The sequence below is a fragment of the Eptatretus burgeri genome, chromosome 6 (assembly GCF_056783735.1).
Source record: "Eptatretus burgeri isolate ZD-2024b chromosome 6, Ebu_testis_v1, whole genome shotgun sequence".
NCBI lineage: Eukaryota > Metazoa > Chordata > Myxini > Myxiniformes > Myxinidae > Eptatretus > Eptatretus burgeri.
Genome location: NC_140966.1, coordinates 52,779,308 through 52,807,277, shown reverse-complemented (window position 1 = coordinate 52,807,277; position 27,970 = coordinate 52,779,308). Strand labels below are relative to the sequence as shown.

The 27,970-nt window shown below is 43.5% G+C and overlaps 2 protein-coding genes across 4 annotated transcripts; both read right to left on the bottom strand.

Annotated features, from left to right (window-relative positions):
* Nucleotides 1-328: 328 nt before the first annotated feature.
* LOC147024787 (CCR4-NOT transcription complex subunit 7) lies at nt 329-27,442 on the bottom strand. 3 transcript variants are annotated; one of them, XM_085885050.1, is made up of 7 exons: nt 27,304-27,442; nt 26,624-26,848; nt 23,437-23,630; nt 21,203-21,364; nt 18,865-19,009; nt 1,443-1,553; nt 329-1,338 (listed from the first exon to the last, which is right to left on the bottom strand). In XM_085885050.1, exons 2-7 carry the CDS (start codon nt 26,738-26,740, stop codon nt 1,213-1,215), a joined length of 855 nt encoding a protein of 284 aa, XP_085741176.1. In that variant the 5' UTR covers nt 26,741-26,848; nt 27,304-27,442; the 3' UTR covers nt 329-1,212. The 3 variants fall into 3 exon arrangements, with proteins under 3 accessions (XP_085741176.1, XP_085741175.1, XP_085741177.1); XM_085885049.1 differs by having other exon boundaries at nt 27,299-27,438; XM_085885051.1 differs by lacking the exon at nt 27,304-27,442 and adding an exon at nt 27,040-27,170.
* Nucleotides 1,858-8,117, bottom strand: LOC147024788 (uncharacterized). The gene is made up of 2 exons (XM_085885045.1): nt 5,754-8,117; nt 1,858-5,420 (listed from the first exon to the last, which is right to left on the bottom strand). Exon 1 carries the CDS (start codon nt 7,853-7,855, stop codon nt 6,791-6,793), a length of 1,065 nt encoding a protein of 354 aa, XP_085741171.1. The 5' UTR covers nt 7,856-8,117; the 3' UTR covers nt 1,858-5,420; nt 5,754-6,790.
* Nucleotides 27,443-27,970: the final 528 nt, after the last annotated feature.

Here is a 27,970-nt window from a genome sequence, read left to right as displayed (position 1 = left end):
CACCATTGTGTGGTAACAGCTTGATTAAATCCCTGGCCTAACCTAGAGCCTCCTGGGATAATGGAAAACCAGCTGTCAATAATTGGTTCACAGCCACACTAACAATCATTTGCAGTAGGCCCTCTGCCACACTTCATAAGGAGTATTATTTTAAACCGCCAGCTCTGCAGTAGTTAATCATGATGGTACCCATAAGAGCAACCACTTCTCTGCCGCTATGAAAGCAAACACCCGCTTATAGTGCATTTGGATAAAAACCGCATTTCAGATGTCCACCTTTCCCACAGATCAACTGTTATCTCAGCATTTCATTTTTAGGAGTAACAGGTCAGCAAAGAAAGGAAGTTTATTTATTTACAAAACCCGCGATAAAATGGCCGGAGCTTTTGGTGGAAACTAAAAGCAGCGGAGGCAGCAAGGTAGAAGGTATTTCAAAAGAGGAAGAGATGGGAAGAAAGGTAAACCTACTTGGGATTATTCTAAGGAAAGGAGAGAGATTGCTGGACGGGGGAGGGGGTGTTGTTAATGGCTGGGGTTGGGGGGAGCAGGAGGAGGTGGTGGTAATGGCTGAGGGGAGTGGGGGGAGATGTTGGTAAGGGCTGAGGGTAGAGGGGAGGAGGTGTTGGTAAGGGCTTGGGCATAGGGGGGTGGTGTTGGTAATGGCTGAGGGGAGTGGGGGGAGGTGTTGGTCATAGCTGAAGGTAGTGGGGAGGAGGTGTTGGGAAGGGCTGGCTGTTTTAAAATGCATCCAATTGTGGGAGAGCTTAAATTAATTTAGCACTGACATAAATGGGCCACAAAGTATATTATTGAGTTGGTAAAAATCTAAACTGCCAGAAATGTCAATTTTATACACTGAGGGGAAATTTCAACATTAAAAAAATAAAATACAATTTGGAGTCAAAGAAGCATTTCCAGCCCAAAGTAGTTGATTTGAGTTGTTTAGGGCAGAAGAAGAAGAAGAAAAGGAGGGAGAGAGAGAGAAGAGGAGGAAGAAGAAAGAATCCAAGATGGGGAAAGGGTGGTGATCGAACAAGATCTGCAGCTAGTAATGTTTTTGGGAAGGAAACCGACCAGCAAGAGGGATAGCTAAGAAAGTAGACTGTAGAAAAGAATTTGGAGACCAGGTAGGTAGTCTGATAGTGTGTACACCAATACAGAGGAAGTCGTATGTCATTTTAAAAATGAGTGGTGATGATCGGTGGTCTATGGTCACGCAGGTTGCTTAGCTGCTTCTTCCTCAAAAGGGTTTCCTGTACCATTCTGCACAAAGGAAGAACCAAGGCCGTATAGGTGGCCACAGTACTTGGCATCATCGATGTGGTCTTCAAAAAACATCTGGAGGCGGACAAAAATAAAGAAAGAAATTAGAGTATAAAGATTATGACGAATCATAAATCAAAGGAAAGAAGAAAACAAAACTAAACATTCAGAGCTGTTACCTCTCTCATCTTGAAAAATGTCATGCCTGTCAGGAGAGAATCGGAACCAGCCTGGTGCTGGGGCCCAATCCTCTCCAACTCCAATTGTTCAGCCACTTCTTGTAGGCCACCCTATTTGTACCAGTACAAACAAATAATTAATCTTCCTGTCTCCACTGATAATATTTAGTAATAATAACTAATATACATCGTCGTAAGCATAATCACAGATGGCGGCAAAGTGGTGTACCTTCTGGCTTTACCTCGTTCCTTTTCAGTACACCGGACATTTTTCATTTGGAATTTCCCAATATACTATCGGCCAGATAGCCCTCTGGGGCGGACATTCAGGATGCCAAGCATGCGGTAAAACGAGGCAGGATGGAGGAGGTTAAATGAGTACCACATCTACCAAGAATTGAGCGAACACATGAGATAATGAACCAAACTTTTATTGATGCCGTGAGCACGTATGTGGTGTACAAAGCAGGGTACGTAGATATTGGAAGAAAATAATCAAGTTAACAAACTCAAAATATATTTAAAAGGCTGGAATAAAAGAAAAAGTTAATTCGTATGAAGCAAACCAAGTTACATTGCACAGTTGTACATTTTTCAATGAAGACTAGCCAAACCCGCGCTGTGCGCGAAGTTTCGAAAGTGAGGGTTCGTTAGGACGTCAATATATCCAGTGTTCACAATGTGATTTGTCGAATTTCTTTAAATACAATGTTTCTTGTTACATTTTTTGTGTCAGATTCACCTTCTGAGGTAGTCAGCATGTGCAGAAGAGGGTTTTACATTACAGACGCTGTTTTCTCGGAGTGGCATTACGCCTCTCAGCGGTGACGGTCTGTCGACGACAGACGTAATGTCGTCAGCGAATGACCGATGATGTCATTACGCCTCTCAGCGGTGACGTCACACGTCGCCATGCAAACGAATGTAAAAATTAGAAAATCGCCAAAAATTCCCAAACCTGTCCGTCTGGTGCGATTTCACACAGCCCATGCTGTTCATTAGACCACAGACCACTCGCATGACGAAAGTGGCGACAATCCGTCCGGCAGTTTCGGAGGAGAAACGTCAAATTACACGCAGACGTTAACAGAAATAATATATAGGATTTATGTTTTGCACACTTGAATTATTTGCTAAATTAAATGTTTACCCGACATTAACCTCACAAGATTAAACACTTACTCCCGTCCAAATCCAACGATGCGCCCTGAAACTGAATACCAAAGCAAGGAAAGGAGGAATAACAAAAACGAGTAACAATGGCCAGGAGAAGAACAGAATGGGAAATAACTCGCATGTGTTGAAGACATCATGGATGTGCATGAGGTAATGATGATGATTCTATAATTAGGAGAGTAAGGGGACAAATGGCTGCAGGTGGTAAACCAGCCTCAACTTTGGGAGAGTTTATTGAGGAATGCGTGTGACCTGGGGTAGTTTGGGTTGGCAGAGGTAGGAGAGGGCAGGAGGAGCAAGACCAGAAGTAAGCCTGTTTAAAATAGTGCACCAATGGCACCAGTGGGAGAGTGACAGTCTTTGGGAAACTTCCTCCTGTCTTGAGATTCCAATGATGTGGAAGCCCATGATTTAGACCAACATGAGAAGCAAGGTGGGAAGCAGGAACACTATCCCAGAATGTGGAACCACACTCTATATTAAAGCCTTGTATATCGTGATGAACTCGGTTCAGCCCAGGAATGCCAAGTTTTATGAAGAATACCAAGATTGTGACGAGCCTCGGCACCAGTTTGGCAATGTGATTCTCCCACAAAAGGTTATGGCAGATAGGTCAAGAAGTTCCAGGGACTGCACCCCTTCCACTGGCTGTCCAAACAATTGGATTGGATAATTTCATTGCAGATCCTTGTGGAGAGATGTAAGAGCATGTGACTTGCTGGCATTTAATGTCAGGTTCCAAGTTGCTGACCAGTGTCTGATGTTAACCATGTTTGAAGAAAAGGATTCAGTAGTGGCAAGTCTTTCACAAGTGTGATTTTCACAAGCGATTGTTCCACACAGGGTGGAGTCATGAGCAAAATTATAAATTTCATAGAATGAGATAGACCATTGATTTAGATCAATAATAACAACGGTCCGAAGACACTTCCATGTAGAATCACAGCCTGAAGGTAAGAACACGGGAAGGACACCATAAAGTTCCACCTGCTGTTTCACTCATATAGGAACTCACGACGATCACTTGAAAGGGGTTCCTGAATGTCAAAGGAAGATAACTTAAATCAAGCCTGGATGCCAGTGTCAAAGGTCGGGCAGTCCTACCTGTCCACCGACATAGTCCAATGCTCGCCTTCAAAGACTAGTTTTGCATTAAATTAGTACTTTCCATCTCCTCTCTTTTCCAACTCATCTTTCTTTCTTTCCGACTGGCTGACATACCTCTTTCCTTTGGATTCAACTCATTATGATAAACATTTCTTTGAACTGCTGCATGTTTTTTGGGCATCAAACCTTCACAGCTTTATGCCACATTTCCATCAGGTTGAGGTCATTGTAGGGAGTTGAAGCGGGAGGATCAATCATGCAAGTTGAGCTTGTTCCTCAAGAAAATGCATCAGTCGATTTGGCCTTCTTGTTGGGATTATTGCCATAGATGTTGCAAAAATAAACGAAACTCGAAAAGTTTGATTACTTGAGGGAAGCATGTGCTGCTTCAAAATATCTGGATAGAACAGCACTTACATGTTGTTCCATAACGCATAATTGTCCAGTGCCTTTACTGCCTAAACAAGCCTGGTGTTGGTTAAGGTGGTTGGCTTTGAGTTTGAGCTGCTGTCGTGCAGTTGAAACTGTGGTGTATTGGCAGACATCACGGACATCACAGAAACAACACCAGCTGGGTTGACTCAACCTGTCATCCTTCTGAGGTCGGCAAAATGAGTACCAGCTTACTGGAAACAGGGAAACTGCATCAGCGGCACAGCACGCTTATACCAAACGATGCAACCAGCAGCCGCAAGCTACATACGAAACAACTACCACAGCAACCCAGAACTATTTTTTTATCCAACCCCGTTCTGCTTTGCTGTGCTCCCTGGTGTTTACAAGATGTGTGCAAACTCTTGTTCACCACTGTGGTATATGCACATGCTGTGAACAGGAACTGCACCCTTTCCTACAATGGAACCTCGAGCATGAGAGTTTCTTTGCAGGCTATCTTGACACTGCTGGGCTGGTAGGACAGCCGAGAGGGATGCACACTCACCTCCAAGCTGTCAAACCTGGGTTTGAATCTCGGCCCAGATATAAACTGTCACCCGGTGTTTCACAGGCAGGGTGATTCATGTGCAACGTTCCTCGAATGGACGTTATACTGGGCGTCTCGTCTTCTGGCATTATTTGGTAGGCATTAAAGATCCAAAGGTGTCCTTCACGAAGAGTAGGCGAGCAATCACCGACACCATGGCCAAAACAAATTCCAAAATTCCTGCCCTAATGTAGCATGTCCCAAGGGAACAAAGTGAAAAATTACACTGCTCTTGTACATTCTTGCCATGTGGGGATCATAACGACTAAGTTTGGTGAATTTCTGCACAACTGTTTAGGAGGAGACAGTATGACGGACAGAAAGACAGATGGATCAGATTGCAATATCCCCTGTTTTTTTTCTTCAAAAAGCTTGGGAATAATAAAGAGCTTTTTAGTCCTCTTTCAAGGTTGTTGGTTAAATCCAGAAGAAGACGTTTCAGGATTGCTGAGCAATGCTACCGCTGTAAAAACGAACCCGTTTCCATTGCTATATTCTGGACACCTAAACTTGGAAGGCCGACGCGATGCAGACAAGCTCTCAACGAAATCATCATGTTGAAGAAGGATACGGGCCTGGAGACATATAAACTGCACACAGCAATGTTCAATTGAGAGGACCGGAATGTTCGGATCAATGTCATCTGAGTTCGGCCAAAGGGCCGACGTAAGAAGAAGATCTTGTTGTATTGTTAGATTCTTGAACTCCATCACCTTCAGTGAATAAGCCTGGTGTTGGCTTAGTGGTTAGGATGGTGGCTTGGGATCCCAGGGTCCTGAGTTCAAGCCCCGTTGGCTGCTGAATTAACACCAGGGGGTTGACTCAGCCTGTCATCCTTCCGAGGTCGGCGAAATGAGTGCCATTGTACTGGTCCGGTGTATGCCCCGGTTAGAATAGGTGTACCATATCCCTGTGTGTCGTAAGAGGCGACCAGGGTTGGCGTCAGGAAGGGCATCTGGCCATAAAACATTGCCTCAAGAAAAAGCCAAACCCCTGCACAGCAGGGAAAAATGGCTGTAAAAAGGTCATTTTTATTTATTCATCACCTTCAGTGAATGTATCTTGGGGAATGCATGCTATTTGAGTTAGATTGGGTCCCCAGTCTAACAGAGCTTTCAACACAGTATTGCTTGCTTCTTGAGCTTCGTCACTGTCTAATGTGGGTAGTGCTTTCTGATCTCTCAACACTCGTTTCCCTCAAATCCTGGAATTCCGAACACCTTTGTTAACAGCATAGCATTGAGGGCTGTGTCTACAAAAAAGTGTCCTCTGACTGCCTTTGATACAGACTTCCCAGTTAGCATGTATCCAACTTCATTTGAAGCATACACAGTTTCAAGGACTTCTTTAGAGGTGTGAATAACCCACAAGGTGGCCGATGGGTCCCAGAAAGCTCATTTCTATGTGGAAACCTTGTCTCAACAGGATTGACTTCAGGTCACTGTTAGTCGATTCATTGGAGATGACTGTCGGGGCTTTTTCAAAAAAAAATGGCTCGTCAAATGCGAGAACTGCCTCTGATCCATTACACTTCGCTTTGTTACAGACAAACTTCATTGTAGCGTGTATACATACAGTTCATTTCACTCAGGTTCATAGCAATCATTGTCAGGAAACTGATGGATGAGAACCTTGCTGTACCATTTGCATCAACCTTGACCACCCCGGTGATCAGATGTTGCATGAGAGTCGGATGTTGCATTATAGGAGATAAAGTTTCCATGTTGGATCTTTTATTGTAGCTTTTACAGAGATGCCAACTTTTGGAAATCAGAATTAGGGAGGATTTGCAACCGACACCAAAGAATGTGCGCGAAGCGCACATCTCAAGCGCGGAGCGCTCGACCCTTGCGGCGGGGTCCAGGGACCGCCTTAGGGCCCTGGAAGCTCTGGGGTTCTAGACGCTCTCTAGTGCCCTCTGAGCCCTATTTTGGAGCATTTAACATGTTAAGAATTCCCACTTTTTGAACAAAAAAAGGGGAAAATTGTGCACTTTTTAATGTTACATGTATGTTAATATTAGTAAGTTAGGGGACAATCAAAGATTAACAAAAAGCACAAAAGAAGCAATATTTTTCTTACCTTACTGGCTGGTACTACTGCTGCTTGCTTTTTCCATGGCAGCTTTGCTGAGTGACAGCTGTGTGGCTCTTTTAGCCCTTCTGATTATGTCTTTGCTGTATTCTCTCTGGTAGCAAGGGGTGCTATGAGCTAGTTTTTCAATTAAGAGAGCTTCCAGGGTTTTGACACTCAAATTGGGACGAAATTCAGTATGATTCTTCCGTACAAGACTGAGTGCCCGCTCACATGATGCGTTCGAATGAGGAATGACCAAGATTCCCTTCATCACTTTGCTCAAATTAGGATACTTCTTCGCACCAGTGCAGGGATCTGTGAGCTGTGAAATCCGATGCCACTGCTCATCCACTCTCACTGTCTCAGTAGCAATTGTAGCTATGGAGGCGTCTGCCTGGTCGTGAGCGAATTCACTCTCAAGACTGTCTATGTCACTATCACCGCCACTGAACAGACAGGGGAATTTCTTGATGAAAAACTCCACACAGTCAAACCCCACTTCTTGGTGTAGCTTAACATCCAGCACCTGAGCATGCTTGGCTAATTCATCATCTAGCGGCCAGGTTTTGAAGATGTAATTGCAGGCTTTCACATAATATGAGCGAACTGCACTGAAGAAACCTTGGATGTCTGACTCACTTAGAGTGAAGGTGGATTTCTTGAGACTCCTTTGTTCCCTTATATACAGTTTGGCATCGTTCCCAATCATGAGGTCCTCATCATTCTTCTGATGATTTCTGTCAGAGAAGGGTACATTTACCAGAGCAACCGATGACACCGATGGTTTCAAAAACCGTACGAAGATATCTTTCAGAAGACCATTCAATTCTCCGTGCAGGAGATGAATACAGGGTTCGTCTCTTTGGAGCAGAAGATTCCCCTTCTCAAAAAGCTTGTTAGCATATCGAAGGAAGAAACAATAGAGTTTTGTTTGTGGAGACAAGAACATCCTGTTGACACGTTTTTCTCTAGATTCCTGCACAGTGTTTGAGGAAGATGCGCTTTTAGTTGTAGAACTCGTAGTACACTTAGCCGCAGGGCGATCATTAGTAAATATCGATGAGAAAGTCATCTAATTCAATGGGTAAGGCCTGAGCCGCTTTCTTGGCCGTATTGTGCATCATATGGCAAGGGCATCCCATGATGTAGCACTCTGGATTTTGTTTGTGGATATAAGCAGCGACTCCTTTGTGCTTGCCCACCATGACAGAGGCATTATCAGCACAAAAGGAAACACAATTTCCCCACGGAATTTTCCTGTCACTGAACTCATGATCAAGCAGTTTGAAAATGTTTTCTCCAGTGGAATCTTGTTTGCACGCAGGCAAACTTAGCAAACCTTGCTTCACAATCCCAGCACTGTTGTCATAGTACGAAATCAGGACAGGATATAGCTGGGCCTCACCACTGTCATTGCTACCGTCTGTAGCTAGGCTAAATGGAGCTAGTCTAGCAATATCGGCAATAGATGAAGCAGTAACATTTGACAACTCACCAATTATTGCTGAAGTTTTTGTTCTTGCACATCCATACTTTGAAGCAACTTTTGAATCTGGAAACATCTTTTGAAATAGAGGTCCAGCATGATCTGAGACTGATATGGGGAAGTTATGTTCCACAATAAATCCACTAAAGAGAAGTTCCGCTCGGGTAACATCCTCTTCCTCGCTTGTCCCTTGTTTGGTGAAATAATTCAGAAGTGTACCGGTACTCGTGCTCGAAGATCTCTCCTTTGCAATGTCTGTGTGCCGTTTGCTTCCAACGTGCTTCCGAATATCATCGCGACCTCCGTGCTCAACTGAAATATCAACGCTGCATACTGTACAATACGCATGATGAATTCCTCTTTCAGACTTTCGAATACACGGGTATTGGAGACTGTATTCGGTCTTGTACTTCTGAGACCATTTCTTGGTCTTCGTAAGCTTCTTTTCTGCCATTTCGTAATCAACATCGAGGGCTTGAAGCATCGGTAACTTCGAAGTCGATGTTCCACAGCTGCAGCGCGACTCGTAGAACTATAGCGGCTGTTAAACACCGCACGGTGGTCGCGACCGCCGGGCTGGTACGGGGCCCAGCTGCATGCAGTGAGCGTATCGCATGCATATACACTGTGCATACATACCGCATGCACTGTATTGCACACATACTGCATGCACTAAATCTCAGTGCATGATCGCATAAGCGAGATCCAGACCCAATGTTTCGCTGCTCCTCATTTGAATTTGCAATTTTTTACGTACAATTTGGTAGCAGCGAACGTTATGGAGTTACCACATGCTATACGTAGCAGACGATGCTTTTCATTCAATTCTCATACTAGTACATTCTGATTAGTGAACAGTGCAAAAATATCAAAATTTCGGGAGAATAAGGATAGTGATCGTAAGGGCGGGAGTTTGGGTGAATTTTCGGAAGCCTCCCGATGAAATCGGGAGGGTTGGCATCTGTGTAGCTATTGTAGACAGGTCGAACATCTGGAAAATAAGTGTTGACATGTGGTTGTATGGTGGTTTGTAGAGATGAATATCAATCTTGCCAAATGCAATTAGGTACTCAGATGTTGCAGATATCCTTGGAACTGGCCTCCAACTTTTTGTTCCTGGTATTTACACCTGAAATGATACCCATCCCATGGAAAGTGTTGTGCCCATTCAGTGTTCTGATGTTATGGTCAACATTATCTGTAATTAACTGAATAAAGTTACAAGAAGGAAAACTTGGAAATACTGTCCCTTGTGATGTCGCAGCAATGACTTCAAACGTTTTCACTTTTGAGTAAGATGAGCAAAACCCAAGGCTGTTGAAGGTATCTACCAAAAGCATTGATGCAAAGCGGTGATGTATGTCTACTGACAGTCCAATTTGAGAAAGGTGAAATAAGACCGATGGGTCATGTTGCTTGGGTGACAGCCTGTCCTACTAAAGAAATCTTCACATCTGGATTTTGTTCACTATTTATAATGTTCCCAATAGTACAAGTACACCCACTCCTACAAGAGTGGCAGGAAGGGACATGCTATGCTGGCAGACAGGGACAACCAGCTCAACATCCATTTGAGGGACAGGTTGATGCATTGCCCGGCCTACGGAATACCACGATAACAGTTTATATCTGTGCTTAGATTCAAACTAAGGCTAGACAGCTCAGAGGCGAGTGTGCGTACCACGAGGCTCTGCTGTCAGTTGAAAGTTTTGACATTAAAGGCAAGTCGAATAATTTTTTTGTTTTTAACTGATGAAAAATTCATTTGATGGACAACGGAACATATAAAATCTTGTATTTTACATAATTACACATGAAAAAAATGTATCATTAAAGGGGAACCCAAATGCATTATGTTTTTTTTTTTTTCTGAAAACCATTGAGAATCATGAATCACGGTCTAATTTGAAGGGGAAAAAAAAATGTGAAATTTTTTTGCCAATCAGTGTCAAAAAAAAGCCCTGATGTGTCGATTTAAAATTTTGCCAGTGACGTCACACCTGGAAGTCACCTTGATCCAAACTGCGGCTTACATAGAGAAACGGTGCATGTTGAGCTTGGATTCCGATTACCGATTCAACCGTTATCCATAACTCTGATGGTTCTCGTAATATTGAAACTGATCAGTGGGATCTTCCCTAACCCTTGCTCACCATTAACTCCTTTTCCCCTTTCCAAACTTTACTGCTGTGCAACCATTGCATCCTGAAGTGGATTAATTTAAAGAACTTGGGTTTGAATCAATGAATTAACAAAACATTGGGGGTTTAAACTTGATTTTCCCCTTAACAAAAAAAAAAATAACAATAATAATAATTTTAAAAACTTTCTCAAGTTCCTAGCTTAAAGTTTTAGGTATAATGAGAATTTTAAGTTTTTCACTTGCAATCATCAATTGATAATTGTACAGTAAGTAATACCTTCCATAGCGCTACCCCATCAAATGTTGATTCGTTATGGAGCTATCAAAGTTAACTCATTCAAGGAGCAGTTCGTCGGAGAAGATGGAGAGCTGGTTAAGTGGGGAACCCAAATGCAAATCATATTTTTTAATGAAAATCATGAATCACGGTCGAAATTTGAAGGGAATTTTTTCTTTGTCTTTACCAATCAAAAAGTGTTGAAAGAAGCCCTACAATGTCAACTTCACCAGTGACATCACATCTGGAATCTATTTTAATCAGAATGGTGGTTTACAGGGAGAAACAGTGCATATTGAGCTTGGATTCCGATACCGATTCCACCATCATCAGCAACTCTAAAGGTTCTCAGTATGTTGAAAGTGATCAGTGGGATTTTTAAGAAACTATTGGAGACAAAATCAGTGATGGAAATGCTTTCGGGGGAATTGTGGAGCCTATTGTTTTGAGCCTTGTGCGAGTGATTCAGAGGAAGAAGGCAGAAGCGTTATTCAATATGAAAATGCTGATCAAATGGTCAATTCAGCTCGGTAGGGCTCGATTTTCCGTTCTATTGATGGCTTATAAGGGAGAGATTTTGTATTAACTGATAAATCGGTATATATATATATATATATATATATATATATATATATATATATATATATATATATATATATATATATATATATATATATATATATATATTACTTGAACAGAAATACCTGTCATCGCCTGACAGCACAGACACTCTGGACAACATGGGCGATGAATGTTTTGTCCCACTGTCGCAGGCTGACCATGTGTCTTTTATGTTACAGGATCGTCCCGTTTCATACTTTCCTCAGATGTAATTTGTGTCTGTGCCATGTCCCAATGTCATTTCCATGAGGTGCCAATGTCCCTCGACAGTGGATGGGTGATTATGGGTGGATCGTTGTGGGGGGGGGAGGTGGGTGGTAGCGGGTATTGTGGGGGTGATCATTGTGGAGGGATGGCAGAGGAGGGTGTTGGTTGGTTGTGTGAGGGTGATGGTTGTGGAGGGATGGTGAGAGGGGTGTGGGATGGTGGTGAGGATTGAGGGGATGTTTGAGGGGGGGGGGGACCCTGAAGGTTTTAGCCTCCTTGGTCAAATTCTCTCGGAAAAGTAGATGATACATACATACTTTCTCTCTCCGATAAATAGACAGTGGTTCATTTGATTTTTAGAAATTTATGTTGATTATAGATAATTATTTTCAGGTGCTCTTTTGGTAACTGCCGGGCAATGGCAACAGATGTTTGATTTACCACTTAAATCACCCATGTACGTGTGCCGGTAGCTGGGTAGAGATGGTGTTACAGTTTCGAGCGACGACTGTTTCTTCTGCTTAATTGTGGGGATGGAATCCTCCCTCAATCATGGCGGATAACCACAAGATGTAGCCATCTCTGTTGTTTCATAAGTTTTCTGGAACTTGTTCTGAGCAGAAAAGCGAATATTTTCTCAGCCCGATCCACAGGCAGGTATTTCAGACAAACCTCGTCCAATTTCTGGCAAACTTAGGGTCTTTCGGCTATTGGTGTAGCATGAAACCACCTCGGTTTGTATTACTATACAAGTATCAAGTACGCATCGACTCGGCATACTTGTGGAAAATCGAAATTTATTCGCTGTTTGAGTTAAATTGTACCGTGATGTAACCCATACACAGTACGGATCTGATGGTCTACTTCCGTGTGTGACATCACGGCTAATCTGAGGAAGAAGAAGAAGAATTCGAGTTTTAATTGCAAATTTATCTACTTTTACAATGTCTGGCAATTCTGCTTTTGCTGTATAAATATATTTCCAACTCCTCTATTTATCTTTTTGGTGCAGTTGAAAGGAGAATTTCTCAAAGCGTTTGCCATGCCAGTTGATAATAGGGCATTCTGGTAGCCGTGGTGCTTCCTGCACCACCCTGTCACAGGTTTCTTGTTGTTGTTCAATGTCCATCACATCCGATGAAATCCCACACAATCTCACCACCGGTCCTTGATGCGCATGTCAGCGAGTTTAAAATAAAATATCGTCCCACGATCCATGCATTGTCGACTCCCCTCAATCACCTCTATCTTCCATAAACTGAGACTGTATAAATGCTGACAAAAATTAATCAGAAGTGCTTGCTTAAATTGTTAATACACAGATGCCTACCCATTTTAAAAGCTTTTCAGTAGCATCCATAAAAATCTCAGATTTTCTGTAGATTACCTGGGAACCCATTGTCAGGTCAGGCCAGATCAGATCTGTGACTTGCTACAGGTACAATGTAAACCTGTTTCATGGTCGGGATGTCGGCCACTAAAGACTAAACCATCTCCCCCACCAGGTTTTCTGGTGAGGAGGGTGTATGGATTAAAATGAGGAGCTCCTAGTGAGCCAACGGACATCCATATCTGGTGCCCAACTGTCTTCTGACATCCTCCTGGAGTTGGGTTACCTTTATTGAGGAGGTTGGTAGCAGGATTTGCACGCCGGCCACCGTAAAACACTTCATTGCGCAACACACACACACACACACACACACACACACACACACACACACACACACACACACACACACACACACACACACACACACACACACACACACACACACACACACACACACACACACAGTCGGCAAAGCCTTTGAGATGCCCATTCTTTGATGGGAGGAAAAGCACAGGGTAACCTTCCTGGGTCGGGTTGTGATGGGGTGTCGTGGTGGTACTGAGGTGTCGTCCACCAGCCGGGGGTCTCCTCGGGTTAACTTGAGGCCTGGAATGTCCTATCTCCAAGAGATGATGATCGCCTGTCTCTGCTATAATCTGAGCTCCAGCGTTTGGACATCAGTATTGCAGCACTCTCTGAGGTTCGGAGACTGGATAGTGGTAAGATCATGACGGACGGTTACACCTACTACTGGTCTGGTCGCTCTGATGGTTACCATGCCAAAGGAGTTGCTGTAACTGTGTCCAATAAGCTGACTCCAATGATAATTGAGGTAACCGGTCAACAAGCATATTGTGAGACCAAGGATTCCTCACTCCTTGGGTGTCATTTCCCTCGTCTCTGTATATGCTCCGACTGAGGTGAGTAATCTTACTGTGTAGGACGCATTCTACGCCGCGCTAGAGTCTGTGGTTGATCAGTGCCCAAGGCGAGATACTCTTATAGTCTTGGGGGATTTCAATACATCGATTAGAACTGATAGGGATTGTTATGAGCCATGTGTTGGTCCCCATGGGTCTGGAACTGTGAACCAGAATAGCACTAAGTTCCTTGACTTTGCAAGAAGTCGTGGACTTAGGGTGGTTGGTTCATTGTTTCAGCGCCTACAGACTCATCACTGGACATGATATTCCAATGCTGGTGGTGTGACAAAAGAGATTGACCATGTGCTCGTTGATGGTCGCTGAAGGATGCTCCAGAACTGCAGGGTCGACCAGAGTGCTCAGTTCCTCAATGCCGACCACAGGATTGTTGTAGCAACTCTGAAGTTGCAGCTTAAGTCCGGGAGAATGGTACCATTCCAGTCTAGGCTGGATGTTGACAAGCTCAAGGATGAGAGGGTAGCTGAAGAGTTTGCAAACAGGCTGAGTGGGGATTTGGGGGGTCTGGTATTTTGGGGAATCCTGAAGAGTTGTGGAGTGCCTTCATGACTACCATCCTTGATGATGCCAGAGGATCTCTTGGAACACACTGTCAGGGGAAGAAGAACTTTGTCTCCCAAAGGACACTGGATACTATTGACAAGAAGCGTAAAACTGTACGTGCGCTGAGAATGGACAAGGAGGCTGATGAGCAAGGAATCTGTGAAGGGGAAGAGCATCACCTGTGATCAAGTGATTCTCGTCCTGCTTGCAGAGGAATTCGTGCATTGCGTTCCTCCAAGCCCATCGGCTTGAGCAGAGAGTGGTGAGCTCCACTGGGCCAGTTACTTTGAGTGGCTATACTAGTCTGACCCACCAACTGTTGAGTTGAATGTCAGTGGTGTTACTCTCCCTATTGCTGACCCTCCAATCAACTGTGAACCACTCTTGTTTGTGGAAACGCAGGCTGTAGTGAACCAGTTGAAAGGGGATAAAGCTCCTCTGATCTGCGGCATCCATGCTGAACTTCTCAAGACTGGTGGAAATGCTGCTCTTGTGTCATTGCACGCTGTCCTTCTCTGGAAAGGGAAGGGTGATCATCAGGAGTGCCACAGTTACTGAGGGATGACGCTGCTTTCAGTGCCAGGCAAATTCTTTACTTGGATAGTTCTTCAAAGGGTTTGCCACCACTGGCTTGAGAACCAGCACCCAGAGTAATCGGGCTTTACACCAAAGAGCTCAAGGATTGACCGTATCCTTGCTCTTCGGGTCCTCACCTAACGCAGACGAGAGTTTCGGTAGGCGCTGCTCACAGCCTTTGTTGATCTCCGCAAAGCATTTGATTCAGTGAATCGGGATACCCTCTGGAGGATTCTCGGTCTTCACAGGGTGCCACAAAAGTTGATCGATCTGATTTCTGAACTATACTCTGGTATAGAGAGTGCTGTGAGGTGTGGTGGTTCCATCTCTGACTTATTTCCAGTTGTGACAGGAGTCTGTCAGGGGTGTGTACTGGCCCCCACACTCTTCAACACTTGCATGGACTGGATTCTGGGGTAGATGTCTGAGAGATCAAGCTGCGGTACATCACTTGGGAATGTCAATATATATATATATATATATATATATATATATATATATATATATATATATATATATATATATATATATATATATATATAAAAAATGACCGTTTTTACAGCCATTTTTCCCTGCTGTGCAGGGGTTGGGCTTTTTCTTGAGGCAATGTTTTATGGCCGGATGCCCTTCCTGACGCCAACCCTGGTCACCTCTTACGACACACAGGGATATGGTACACCTATTCTAACCGGGGCATACACCGGGACCAGTACACTGGTACTCATTTCGCCGACCTCGGAAGGATGACAGGCTGAGTCAACCCTCTGGTGTTAATTCAGCAGCCAACGGGGCTTGAACTCAGGACCCTGGGATCCCAAGCCACCACCCTAACCACTAAGCCAACACCAGGCTTGGGAATGTCAATATCTGACCTTTATTTCACAGATGATGCATTCATCCTTGTGGAGACACTGGATATCCTTGGAGGGGCCCTCGAGGCACTGAATGAAGAATCAGAGCTGATGGGATTATGGGTGCCTGGGTCAAAACGAAGATCCAGACTTTCAATGACATATTGGCTGCTGCTATGTTGTCTGTGCCTGTTTGTGTTGAGGATGTTGAGGTCATGGAGAGATTCAATTACCTTGGCAGTGATATTCATGTCTCCGCATGTTGTCAGCCAGAGATCGAAAGACGTCTGGGTCAGGACTGGGAAATCATGGGGGTGTGGTGCTGTCGGCACCTTTGCAGGAGGACGAAAGTCCAAGTCCTTAAGTCCTTGGTCATTCCAGTCTTGCTGTCCAGATGTGAGACTTGGACTCTGACCAAGGATCTGAGACGGAAACTGAACTCTTTCTGTACCAGGTCTCTTTGGAGAATCCTTGGCTATCGCTGGTTAGAATGTGTCCAAAGAGTGGCTGCCGAGAGAGACTCAGATGAGATTTGTTACCTGTGTCGTTCATAAGCATCGGCTGCGGCTGCGGCTGTATGGACATGTGGCTCGTTTTCCTGACACTGATCCTGCTCACCAGATTCTCTCAGCTCTTAGATGGTGGTAAACAGCTGTCTTGAAGACCTGGAGGGAATAATGAGATTGAAGAGGATTTTACCAGAAGAGGGTTGACAGTGGATCGTGTGAGCCCTGCAGAAACCAGGGTAGGGGATAAAGCTTGGACAGAGCAGAGGGTGCAAGACCAGAAAGGAGGCAATAGAAGACAGAGAGAGACCACCGACCTGTCTGCGATGGCAAGTGATAAACCCATAGACTCAAAGTTTCCGTGGAAGATTCCAATGATCTTGAAGGCCTTGGTTTCCACAGCGTCAAGCTGAGCAAGATGTGAGGCAGCGAAGCCAGCCCAGAGGGAAAAGCAGAACTCCATCAAGCTGCAGATGAAGGCCTTGTAGGTGGATAGAAGTTCAGGAGTACTAAGGAAGCACTTTGTACAACGGATGATGCCCGGTCGGTGGCTAGCTTTGGAGGCTAACTTTGAAATGTGGTTTGCCCAAGAAAGATCATGGCTGATAGTGAGACCCAGGAGTTTGAAAGACTGAACCTCAAGAGGATTATTAAGAAAGTGGATGGGGGAGGGGGGTGTCACACAGCCCTTTCAGAGAGAGAGAGACAATGTGTGTGAGATTTGTCAGGATTGGAAGACTTATTCCAAATGTTTGACCAGCTTGTGATTTTTTTTTTCAAGGTTTGAAGAGAGGGAAGAGGCTGCCACCTGCATGTCTGAAGCATGAGGGATGTCACGACATAGGGTTGAGTCATCAGCAAATACATAAAGAGGATTTTCCAGTCAGAGAAGTCATTGATAAATTTTAGGAATAGGATGGGGGCCTGGAACACTGCCTCAGGGCACTCCAGCCTTGACAGGGAGAGAAGATGAAAGGACTGCGTTGAGTGCCACACGTTGCCATGAGAGTAGAGGAATTCAGTGGGCCATGTGTGGAGATGGCCTTGGATGCCATTGGCAGACAGTTTGGAGTACCAGGCAGGATGGCTTTGGATCACAACAATGGATGGCCTTGGATGCCAGACTGTATGAAAAACACGAAATGTGTCCAGAGATGGCCCTGAACATGTCTGACATTGAGGGCCTCCATCCATTTGTGGGTGAGTAGACGCAGCATGTCCAAGGTGGAATGACCTCGTCTGAAACCAAATTGTTGGAGTGAGCACTTGCACGAATATTCTCAAATGCTTTCATACAAGTCATGCAGCTTAATAAATAATAAATCGCCAACAGTTTTGCATCGATCATGGGAAGCATCATACCTGAAATGTAAATAAATCACTTGCTCTGTTTTGATGCAAATAGTTACAAGTGCTCTCTTCCATCTACCCCTCGGAGCAAAAGTACTTCGGACATACCAGTGGGAGAAGGAGGAGATTGGGACCATACTCTGTGCAGAGCGTTGATGCTGCTCTTTTAAAGCAGTCTCCTTGGCTATTGGGCACAATCCTGGACGGGTCGCCACTCCGACACAGGATGCCAACATGCTGGCACTCATTTTGCCGACCTCGGAAGGATGACAGGCCGAGTTAACCCCACCAGGTATTAATTCAACAGCTGAGTGGAATTTGAACTCAGGACCCTGGGATCCAAAGCCCACCACCCTAACTATTAAGCCAACACCAGGCATATCAGTGGGGGAAAGAAACAAAGTGGAAAAAAACCAAAATCATTCCAAGTTGTTCAATTACTTACAGGCCATAACAAGAACGTAGTTTACTTTACGCTGGCATGCATATGTGCAATTTTAATTTGAGAATGGAAGCATTCACAGACAGAAAGAAGTATGATGTCAAGATGCCTTCATTTTGTTTAAAGCTACATAGGCATCAAGAATGAAATAGGAATACAGCATGGGAAAAATAAAACACAACAAAAACTAGAACAGCACTCAGTATAGGGCATATCTCCTTCCAGGCTGAACAATTTACGTTTTGTATCCCACTGATAGGCCAGGACTGCATCCGGACCTGAACCAAAATCTAATCGGCTTGTTCTTGTTACCAAACCAACTCATCCACAAAGTTTTGTCAGAACCCATCCACAACTTTTTGAAATATTATGCTATATATATAGTTTTGGCCCCATCTCTCTCTATGCCTGGTGTTGGCTTAATGGTGCAGGATTGTGCCCAATAGACAAGGAGACTGCTTAAGCAGCACCAACGCTCCACAGAGTATGGTCCCAATCTCCTCCTCCTCTCCCCATCTCTCTATGGTGAATAAGTGCTTAAATACATTTTTAAAATTTCATATCTGGATCTAGATCTTCACCAATATCAAATCAATTCGTCCTTGTCACACGCCCAACTGTCCTCAAAATTTCCTCCAAATCCATCCATACCTTTTTGAGTTATCCTGTCCACAGACACAGACAGACAGACAGACAGACAGACACAGAGAAGGGTGAAAGCACAACCTCCGTCAACTTTTGGTGGCAGAGGTAATAAAAACAAAAAACAAAACAAGGATGAAGAGATACCATGAGCATTCAGACAAACCTTCAGGTTTTTACAGCTCTTCATCAGATACTTGACATCATAGATGATGGGGAAAAACAGACGAAGGATCTCAAAGAACTCCGATTCTTCCTCTGGAAGATTACATGCAGTCAATATCTTCACCAGATAGCCAAAATCGTAGCCACTGCACAGAAACAAACAAAAGAAACAAAAACAAAAACTTGACAACAACCTTCATCACCCGTGATGTACCAAAGTTTGTTCACGGCATTAAAAAAAAAGTCACTGTCCAGGTGGATCTGCGGGGGGTTTGAGTGACTGTTGCTCCTGATCCAGATGAGCTTCACGACCCAGTCATATGTTTTTACTTTGGCTGTCTGGGTCAAGAAAACCCCATAGACCCCCTAAATGAATGCAGATTTTGATGTGGTCAATACACCTTCGTTAGGCATCAGATATGAAGTTTGTGGCCAAATTTCATCAAAATCGTGTGTTTAGTTCAAGCAACAATGACGAAAGTGTTTACGGACTGACTGAGTCAGTCAGTGAGTCACTCACCGCCGGACACTGTTCAATCGCATCAGCTCACCTGACTAAAGTCCAGGTGAGCTAATAATTATTACTAGTACGTGCCCATAAAAAAATAAAAAAAATAAATAAATATTCAAACTGCGAGCAACAAACAACAACCACACAGGCCGTTTCTTCGCTCTCGCGTGCCCGGACGTGCGTGACCCAGAAGTTCGCATATTATTCGCAGTTACGATTATTCGCAATTTAGTTTTAATAACCAATTATTCAATTAGCGCCAAAGTATTTTACCTTTTCGCAATGTCGTGGCAAGGAAAAACAAAAAGAGAAGAGAGAAAAAATTTTTACTTCCTGGTTCGGAGCACACCAGCACTCTGATGTTATCAAAATTTATGCACCGTCTAATATGAAAACGATCATAACTTGGGGCATTATGTTTATCGATAAATGCGCATAAGAAATCGAGAAATTATTAGAATACATGGTCATCACTCTCCGGAAGCCCGTACGTTGTAACCCGTAATGGGGAACGCGGCTGAGCTTCCCTTCCCCATCGGCCATGCCCACACAACAACGTGTCTTCCCATTGGTTTGGTAAATAAATGGCCATAACTTGGGAAGCACTTGTCCGATTAATATCAAACCTTGAAAAGGCACATCCTCAGGGCCCCAGCAATATACCTGGCAAGTTTCAATTAGATCGGACCAGTGGTTATCGAGAAACAGCGGTCACACACACACACACACACACATACACACACACACACACACTCACACACACACACACACACACACACACACACACACACACACACACACACACACACACACACACACACACACACACACACACACACACACACACACACTGCTGGAATTATGGATAGATGAAGATCGTTTAAAATAAATCGGTAAGTTTAGTGCTAATGAAGCTGTCTTATACACCTCCCTTATGCACTGTAATAAGACGACGTTGAGTCGCAGTTTAGGAGATGGAGGCTTTATTGTTCACCAGAGAACGCAGCGTCAAACATCGCCATATCGGCGGCCTCTTCCTCACCCCGATGCTGCACTCTCTCACATGAGACACCCTCTCATGCTATATAATCGAAATATTCTTCTAATATAACATATAATTTGAAGTTTTTGTTTGTTTGTCTGCACACGCTAATCTCCTGAACAGTGAAAGATAGGAGGAAACCTTTGAAACAAAAAATGTCGGGACGGGCCCCGGGAAGGTTATAGGCTCGGTGGCGAGGCCCCTCGGCCGGGGGGGGGGGGTTCCCCCTCACCAATCCACTTAGGCTCTGCACGTGCTAATCTCCTGAACGGTGAAAGGTAGGAGGAAACCTCTGAAACAAAAAATGTTGGTACGGGCCCCGATGTTAATTCAGCAGCCAACAGGGCTCGAACTCAGGACCCTAAGATCCCAAGCCAGCCACCATAACCACGAAACCAAAACCAGGCTTGATCATAAACTGACAATCATAAACTGATAAGATGGACGGGCGGACATGAACCAATTGGTAACCCCACTTTTTGCTTCGCATGCATTGCGTAAAAATAAAGAGACCAATATCTTTGTTCATTTATTTAATCTTGTAAACATTGGTGTAAAAATGTCTGAAATAAATCAGCTTTCGGAAACAACCTTGTTAGCAAAATGGATATTGATATGGCCGCAGTGTCTTATCGATAAACTTTAAACACACCATAGTCTACTTGAATTATTTGGCCTCATTCTGCCTTCAACAACGAAACAAAAAAAAGCTGATTGTGTGATGCGAACAATAATTTAAATTCATTCAACAATAACAATTTTCAATCATTAAAATATCAAATATACCTGTGGAAGGAAAGCCACTTGACATTATCACAGAGCACGATGCCGGATGTCATCAAGAGTTCAGCAAAATATGCCGTATCAATTCCCTCATCTTCATGTTTCCTGAACTGCAGACCAGAGTTCTGCAGAAGGTCAATGGAATCTTGAGCATACATGTCTTCCCTAAGAAAAGGAAACAGTATAATTATTACTGTATATAATGTGAATTGGAATGACACTGATTTTAACAATTTTTTGATGAACAGTTTGTAGATTCTTCCAAAAGTAGATTACGATATGAGAAATACATAGGGCCAAGTAAAATAAATCAGTTCTTGTCCCCGCCCGCTTCGTTTTTGATGGCCGCTTCCTCTTTTTTTTATTTACTCTTTTCTCTCCATATGTCAAAAAATAAAACATTTTTACCTTGCTAGAGGAGAGGGTCCGTTTGTCTGTTTGTTGTTTCTGTCTGCACAGAACGTGAGTATGTGTCTGAATTACATTCGACCTTTAAGAACCAACAAACCATTCAGACTCTACAATCCCAAGACCTATCAAGACCACAAAGACCACGAGGACCCCAAAGACAAAGACCAAAACAACCCTGAAGACCCAATAGACCACGAGGACGAAAAACACCATTTAGTCCCCAAAGACGCTATGGACCCCATAGACCTTTAAGACCCTTCATCGATCCTCTTAGACTTCTTTCTACCCTTTAGACTTTTCACACCTTTCAGACCTTTTAATAATACCCTGTGGATCCCTTTGACCTTTAGACCCTATTTTGACATGTTAAGACACCTTCAGACAATTCCAATCCTTTAGAACTTAAATTACACTCTTTGGACCCCCTTCAACCATTTAAGACCTTCAACCATTTAACCTTTAGACCTTTTCAGAACTTTCCACCTTTAGACCTCCAGACCATTTGACCTTTACAACTTTTCAGACCTTTAACCTTGACACATGTACAACTAGAACATTTAGACCTTTCATTTAGTACATCCTTCCATTTATTTGCCACACAAAATGAGTCCCAGCAAGGGTCTACAATCTCTGATTGCTCTTTCTTGTTTGCATATGCATCTGGAACGCTGGCAGAAAGTCTTTGAAGCCATGGTACGCTCGTTCGACGGAACCCAGACTCTGGGGGATATTTTCAACGAATCTGTAAATGGGGAGTTCGACCAAGAATCGCCCATCGATGACAACGACCAGACAGCTCACGTCAGTAGTGCAAATCCGCTTATATCTAGTACGGGTTCGGTATGTACAAGTGCACAGTACAGCAGACAGTGCCACTGCTGCAGTAGGTATTGACGTTTCGGGTATGACCAACGTAATTATTAATGGTATATGGGATGTGCGTGTTGGAGATAGTGCTCGTCTTTGGTCTGGTAGACTTCACCATGTGGTGGCCATCTTGGAAAAAAAATCAAAAATCTGGAAAATATCAAATAGTAAGGCACTCCCACCTACTTCTTTTTGACGAGAAACTAATAATTTATTTTATTTGGCCGAGTACAAATTTGTATTATTTTTGAATACCAAGTCGAGGCTTATAAAAGAGTTAGATCAAAAAACAGAACAGAACAGAAAAAAAAACTAGAACAGTGGAAAGTGGAGAAACATCGGCATTAAGGTAGAGGGACATTTGGCGGAAGAATGAGGGTAAAGGGAGAGGGGGAAGTGGTGAGAGGGAAGGAAGACATGGGGGAAACAAGCTGGATACAAGCTCAAACACAGCAAACATTGGTCTGAAAGAAGAGGAAGAGAAAACCGGGGATGAAAGAGCAATGAAACAAATAAACGGAAAGATTGATGGAAAGAGAGAGTTAAGAAAACACAACAGTGTAACTTGAAAAGAAAGGAGTGGGTTTGGGGAGGGTTAATGAGGGAGAAAAGGTCATGAGTTATTGATGTGGGGATGACAGAAGGAGAAGGTGAACAGCCATCTTGAAGCCTTGGAGGGAAGAATGAGAGTGAACAAACTGAGGAGGCTGATTCCACAGGCAAGAGTAAAGTGGAGCAAATGAGTGGAGGTGAGCAGCGAGCCTAGATTAATGTTAGAATTACCGGTTTTTATAAGCGGTACCAGCATATCGAATTTAAGTAAGAGCATCTCTTGAATGATAAATGGCACAAGTATCGCAGAACATGCAAGATAAAGTAAAACGGAGATTATAAGAATTGTGACAAACAGGCAGATACAGATGTGCAAGATAATTAGAAGTGCAGATGTGCAAACACACGTGAGGTTGAACTTGAAGTTGAACTGCCATGTTGACATGCCAGGAGGGTGTTCTCCCTGAGCATCCATGAAGGTAAGACCGAGCTGGATGATTTTGAGGAGGTCCACATTACAGCGCAGCAACTGGTACTGATACTCCGCAGTGCTACGAAACTCACCTATAGGCCTGGCTACCACACCAGGAAATTCCGTATCCTGTGAAAGACCAAATTGTCGAATCAACAACCTGGAACAAATATCACATTTTCAAAGCCAATGTTCTACAGTACTGTATTCTAAAGCATCTGCTTGAGTGCCACTTTCTGATGCTTGCAGGTAAGCAACAGCACTTATTAGCTAGATATCTGTGATCACAAAGCGATCGCCAAGGGTAAGACTCCCCAGCACCAGCGATCCAATGATGGCCATATTTTTTTCGGACTGCCATATGACCTTGACCTTCAACATTTAGGATAGAGTGTAAATTTTTAAAATGTCTCCATCTACAATCGATCCATAAAACTCAAAATCATGAAAATTGCAGGAAAATTATTGAAGTTGTGATCAAAAAGCTGTTTTTAGTTAATTAGATCACAATTTGAAGACAGTTAAGTCAAGGAGACCAATCAAATAACAGATGCACAACTTCAGCACAGATCCACGATAGTGATGCAAGAACATCTTGGAAGGCCAAATGGTCTTTGAGATTCCTCATTGGCAGAATTGAACGATGACAAAAAAAAAAGGATTTTTTTTTTCAGACCGCCATTTAACCTTGACCTTTAACTCGGAGGGGTATGATATAAATAAAGTGTAAATGTGCCTTCCTCTCAGGCCTAGGCTATCTAGAGGGCAATTTCGCTCTTTTGTTCGGACAAACCTTAGTCGAGCTATGGTGAAAAATGAAAATTGTCTATAATTAGGTCATGGGCTTAAAAATTAGGTCAAGGTAAAAAGGAGTCAAAAGCAATCATGTCAACCCCGCATGCTTTTTATTCCCATTAATAACAATATAATACCGTTTCTTTTCGTGCCGTAAATGCGCATAGGGCTGCCGAGGCAATTTCATTGGCAAGGAGTACAGTCCTGGACGGGTCGCCACTCCGACGCAGGTTACCCCAAAATGGTTATTACCCCAGTACTCCGGTACTCATTTTTCCAACCTCGGAAGGATGACAGGCTGAGTCAACCCCACCTGGTGTCAATGCAACGGGAGACAGGGGCTCAAACTCAGGACCCTGAGGTCCCAAGCCAGCCACCTTAACCTTGAAGCCAACAGCAGGCTTTATTTCCATTACTGATGCAAAATTTCATTCCGAAAGTCCCAGCCGAATCCGAGATAGAGCTTGGACATTGACAGTAAAAAAGCAAGACAACAAAAACCTAAATGGTGGTTTAGTACTCCTGGGGGTTTAAAGAGCAGGTTTTGGGTCGCTGATGACTTCGTGTGATTTGAAGGTCGTAATCACATTAATAATCATTGGGCAATTATTTTCTTACATTTGAAACTCAAAATATGCTAAAATTAACTTTGAGGTCAAAACTTTTGTCAGTGATCGAAAAACAGACCGGAATTTACCGAAGATGCTATGACGTCACGTTCTCCAAAACTTCGTGAACATTCGGAAACAGCGTGTGAACGATGGCAAGATGCGAATCAGAGAGTGATTTCAGCGGTGATGAAGTTGAGTGTTTTCATTCCGATATTGCCGAGGACGAGTCGGAGGATGATGGGAATTTATACTATGGAGTTTCTGGCCCGAGCCATATAAATTTGAGCCACTTGCAAGTGCCAGAAAACGGCCTATTTCGTGTACAAGTGGCAGGACTGACTGCCCGGCAGTTCACACTGACAGACTCCACCAGACAGATTGGTTTGTAGATTTTCATTTTCTTGTTCGATGCAGAAAATAATGTAAAGTTTGATTCGTCTGTGACTTGATATAATAATTTTTAACCCTCTAGTCACTCAAGAGTCAGAAATAGAATGAATCAATAATGGCCCCAAACATATTATACACCGTAGCCTTGGCGTTGAAGTTTTTTTGACAGCTGAGCTTGACCCCAGCGAAAGTGAACAGTTAGAGCAAACCCCAACTTTCAAGAGACTGTTGTGGCATATAAATACCAAAACATGTTTAGCCTCGTTGGGAAATATTCTCCCAAATTTAGAAAAAAAAGTGGAAAATTGATCAATTTTTTACAATTGAAATGAAATAGCCCAATTTGCTGATGCTGTTAAAAAAATAATTTAATCAACAATAAGTTGATTTGTTGAGAAATTTTTTCATGCTTGTGTTTTTCAGAAAGTTTATTTATGTGTTTTTCCATGTACTCTTTAAGAATACATTTCAAGCTTTTTCTCACTTAAACTCAACAACTGATTCTGTGACAGAGAAGTATCTGGAGAACTTGTCAACCAACAACTCGTATTCACAGAGTGGTGATCAGATGTGTTTATGCCTTCGTGATCCTCGGCTGTGAAATGGTCACCACAAATGACAAGTCTATCCAAAGGGTCCTCTTTACCCGTTTTCTTTGGTGGAAAATTCGCCCGTTTTGTTTGTACAAATCTTATCCACTGCCGGCGAATGTTTGATTCCTTCGGGAATCAGTGGGAGCGATTACCCGTTTTCCAGCCATTTTCGCAAAACATGACGACACGCGTACGAGGCACGATGTACAAATATCCAAATAACTTTGTTCTACAATAATTCAAAATAAAAAAAAGGATAATATAGACAGTTGCAAGCTCAAAAAAAGCGAAAAAACGGCCCGCTCAACTGGAGACTTCTTCAATGAGCGAGTGAGCATCCGCTTTGTTTTTGAGAAAGTGACGTCACCATCCATATATGGGCACGCGGCTGTTTTTTTTTTTTCAACAGCCTCGAGAAATAACAACTGCGGAGTTAAATTTCATTAACCTTCCCAATAGTTAGGCAACCACAATAGTTTGCATCGAACTCTTTAATGCACATATAATCATATCGATACATTTTCAGAACATGTTTGGTGACCCGCAACCTGCTCTTGAAGAAACTTTAGGATGCCATTAAAAATTGGGGGTGCTAATTATAGAAACAAACCCTGAAACAGCTACAAGCCTTCCCCTATTTATAAGGGGGTAAGATTGGGGGGGGGGAGGGGTGTTAAAAAAGGTCACTGGTAGTCGATACTTTTAATAGGTCAGGCATTTCCCCGGTTCTCACCATAGCCACGTAGCTGTATTTTCGTATCACCTGGCGAATTTTCCTCATCTCATCCTCCAAATTGAAAGCCCAAACCTCACGGATGCGCTGGGCGCCCTCTGTGGTAGCCGCAGGCATCACGGTGCAGTTTGTCCACACCGTCTCTTCTCTTGGGTACCCAAGGGTGCTGCACAAAGCCACCCTTGGTTTCCAGGTCCAAGGACACCCACGGCCACGGCCACAGAGCTGCAACAACAAGGCGCAACATCCGAGTTAGTCCAAACATCAAGATTACCCGTCAATCGATGTGGGATTCCCGTCGGCACAAGACTCTCCAAAAACAGGCTGCGACCGGGCGCTGGAAAGGACAAACATCCATCGATAAAATGTACAAATTATCATCCGCAACACATTGGACTTCACTCTGAAACACTCACTCTTCACACATGACGTCCCAAAAACTACTCCAACTCCATCAAACTATTACACGGCACTTCAATGAATGCTGCCCGGCGAAATGACGTCAACGTGCGTTTGGATAATGTCCCTATTTGTGTAAAAACCACATCAAGGCCTAACTAGTCTAGCAAACAAATCTCTCCCGCGTTTTTTTTTATTTTTTTTTTCAATCAAACAACTCTCGGAGACGTTCCTCCAAATGTAACCGTAACATTGTAACACGGTCCGTTGACTTACCGTACCTTCTCTTACTTGGTGAGAAAACGAAGGTCAAAAAAACATCCTAAACCGATCTTTTTACTACATGAAAGAATAATATGTTTCCGTCACAAACAATCGCAACGAACCGGAAAACGGACCCTGACGTCACTGTGACGTCACCGGAAGTGTACAATTATCCTGAGTTTTTTTCACCGTCCAGTGGAAGGGTGTTGTTGTTGTTGTTTTGTTGTTGTTTTGTTGTTGTTTTGTTGTTGTTTGTTGTTGTCACCGCCGCTGCTGCTGCTGCGCTGTGCTGTGCTGTGCTTTGAGGTCTTGTCTTCAAGAAAAGGATGATACTGTCGCAAACAAGGAAAAGTATTCATAAAAACCCCTTTTGGATAGGAAAATAAACCTACAAATCGCTTGATTCAGTAATCCAGAGATCAGAATCGCAAATTGAGACTCAAGAGCAAGCTTAATGCTGGCAGGATGGTCTCCAAGTGCAAGCCATCAACTCTGGGTTCGAATCCTGACCGAGCATTAAACTGTGTTTTATGGGCACGTTGATTCATCAGATGGATGGACGCTAAAAAACGGGCGTCCCGTGTGCCCGCAACGAAGAGTGGGTGAGCCATCGCCGGCATCCTGGCCGAATTGCACACATTCCTGTGTTAAAGTACGGCTCGGAAGGCAATGGCGAACCACCGC

Excerpts from the sequence above, each read along its gene's own strand:
- LOC147024787 (XM_085885050.1), bottom strand. The coding sequence starts at position 26,740 with ATGCCTGCGGCTACCACAGAGGGCGCCCAGCGCATCCGTGAGGTTTGG. Across the intron at positions 23,631-26,623 it reads AATACAGCTACGTGGCTATG|GATACGGAATTTCCTGGTGT; the intron begins GTGAGAACCGGG and ends GGTCTTTCACAG. Across the intron at positions 19,010-21,202 it reads AAGTGGCTTTCCTTCCACAG|TGGCTACGATTTTGGCTATC; the intron begins GTATATTTGATA and ends GTTTCTGTGCAG.
- LOC147024788 (XM_085885045.1), bottom strand. The coding sequence starts at position 7,855 with ATGACTTTCTCATCGATATTTACTAATGATCGCCCTGCGGCTAAGTGT.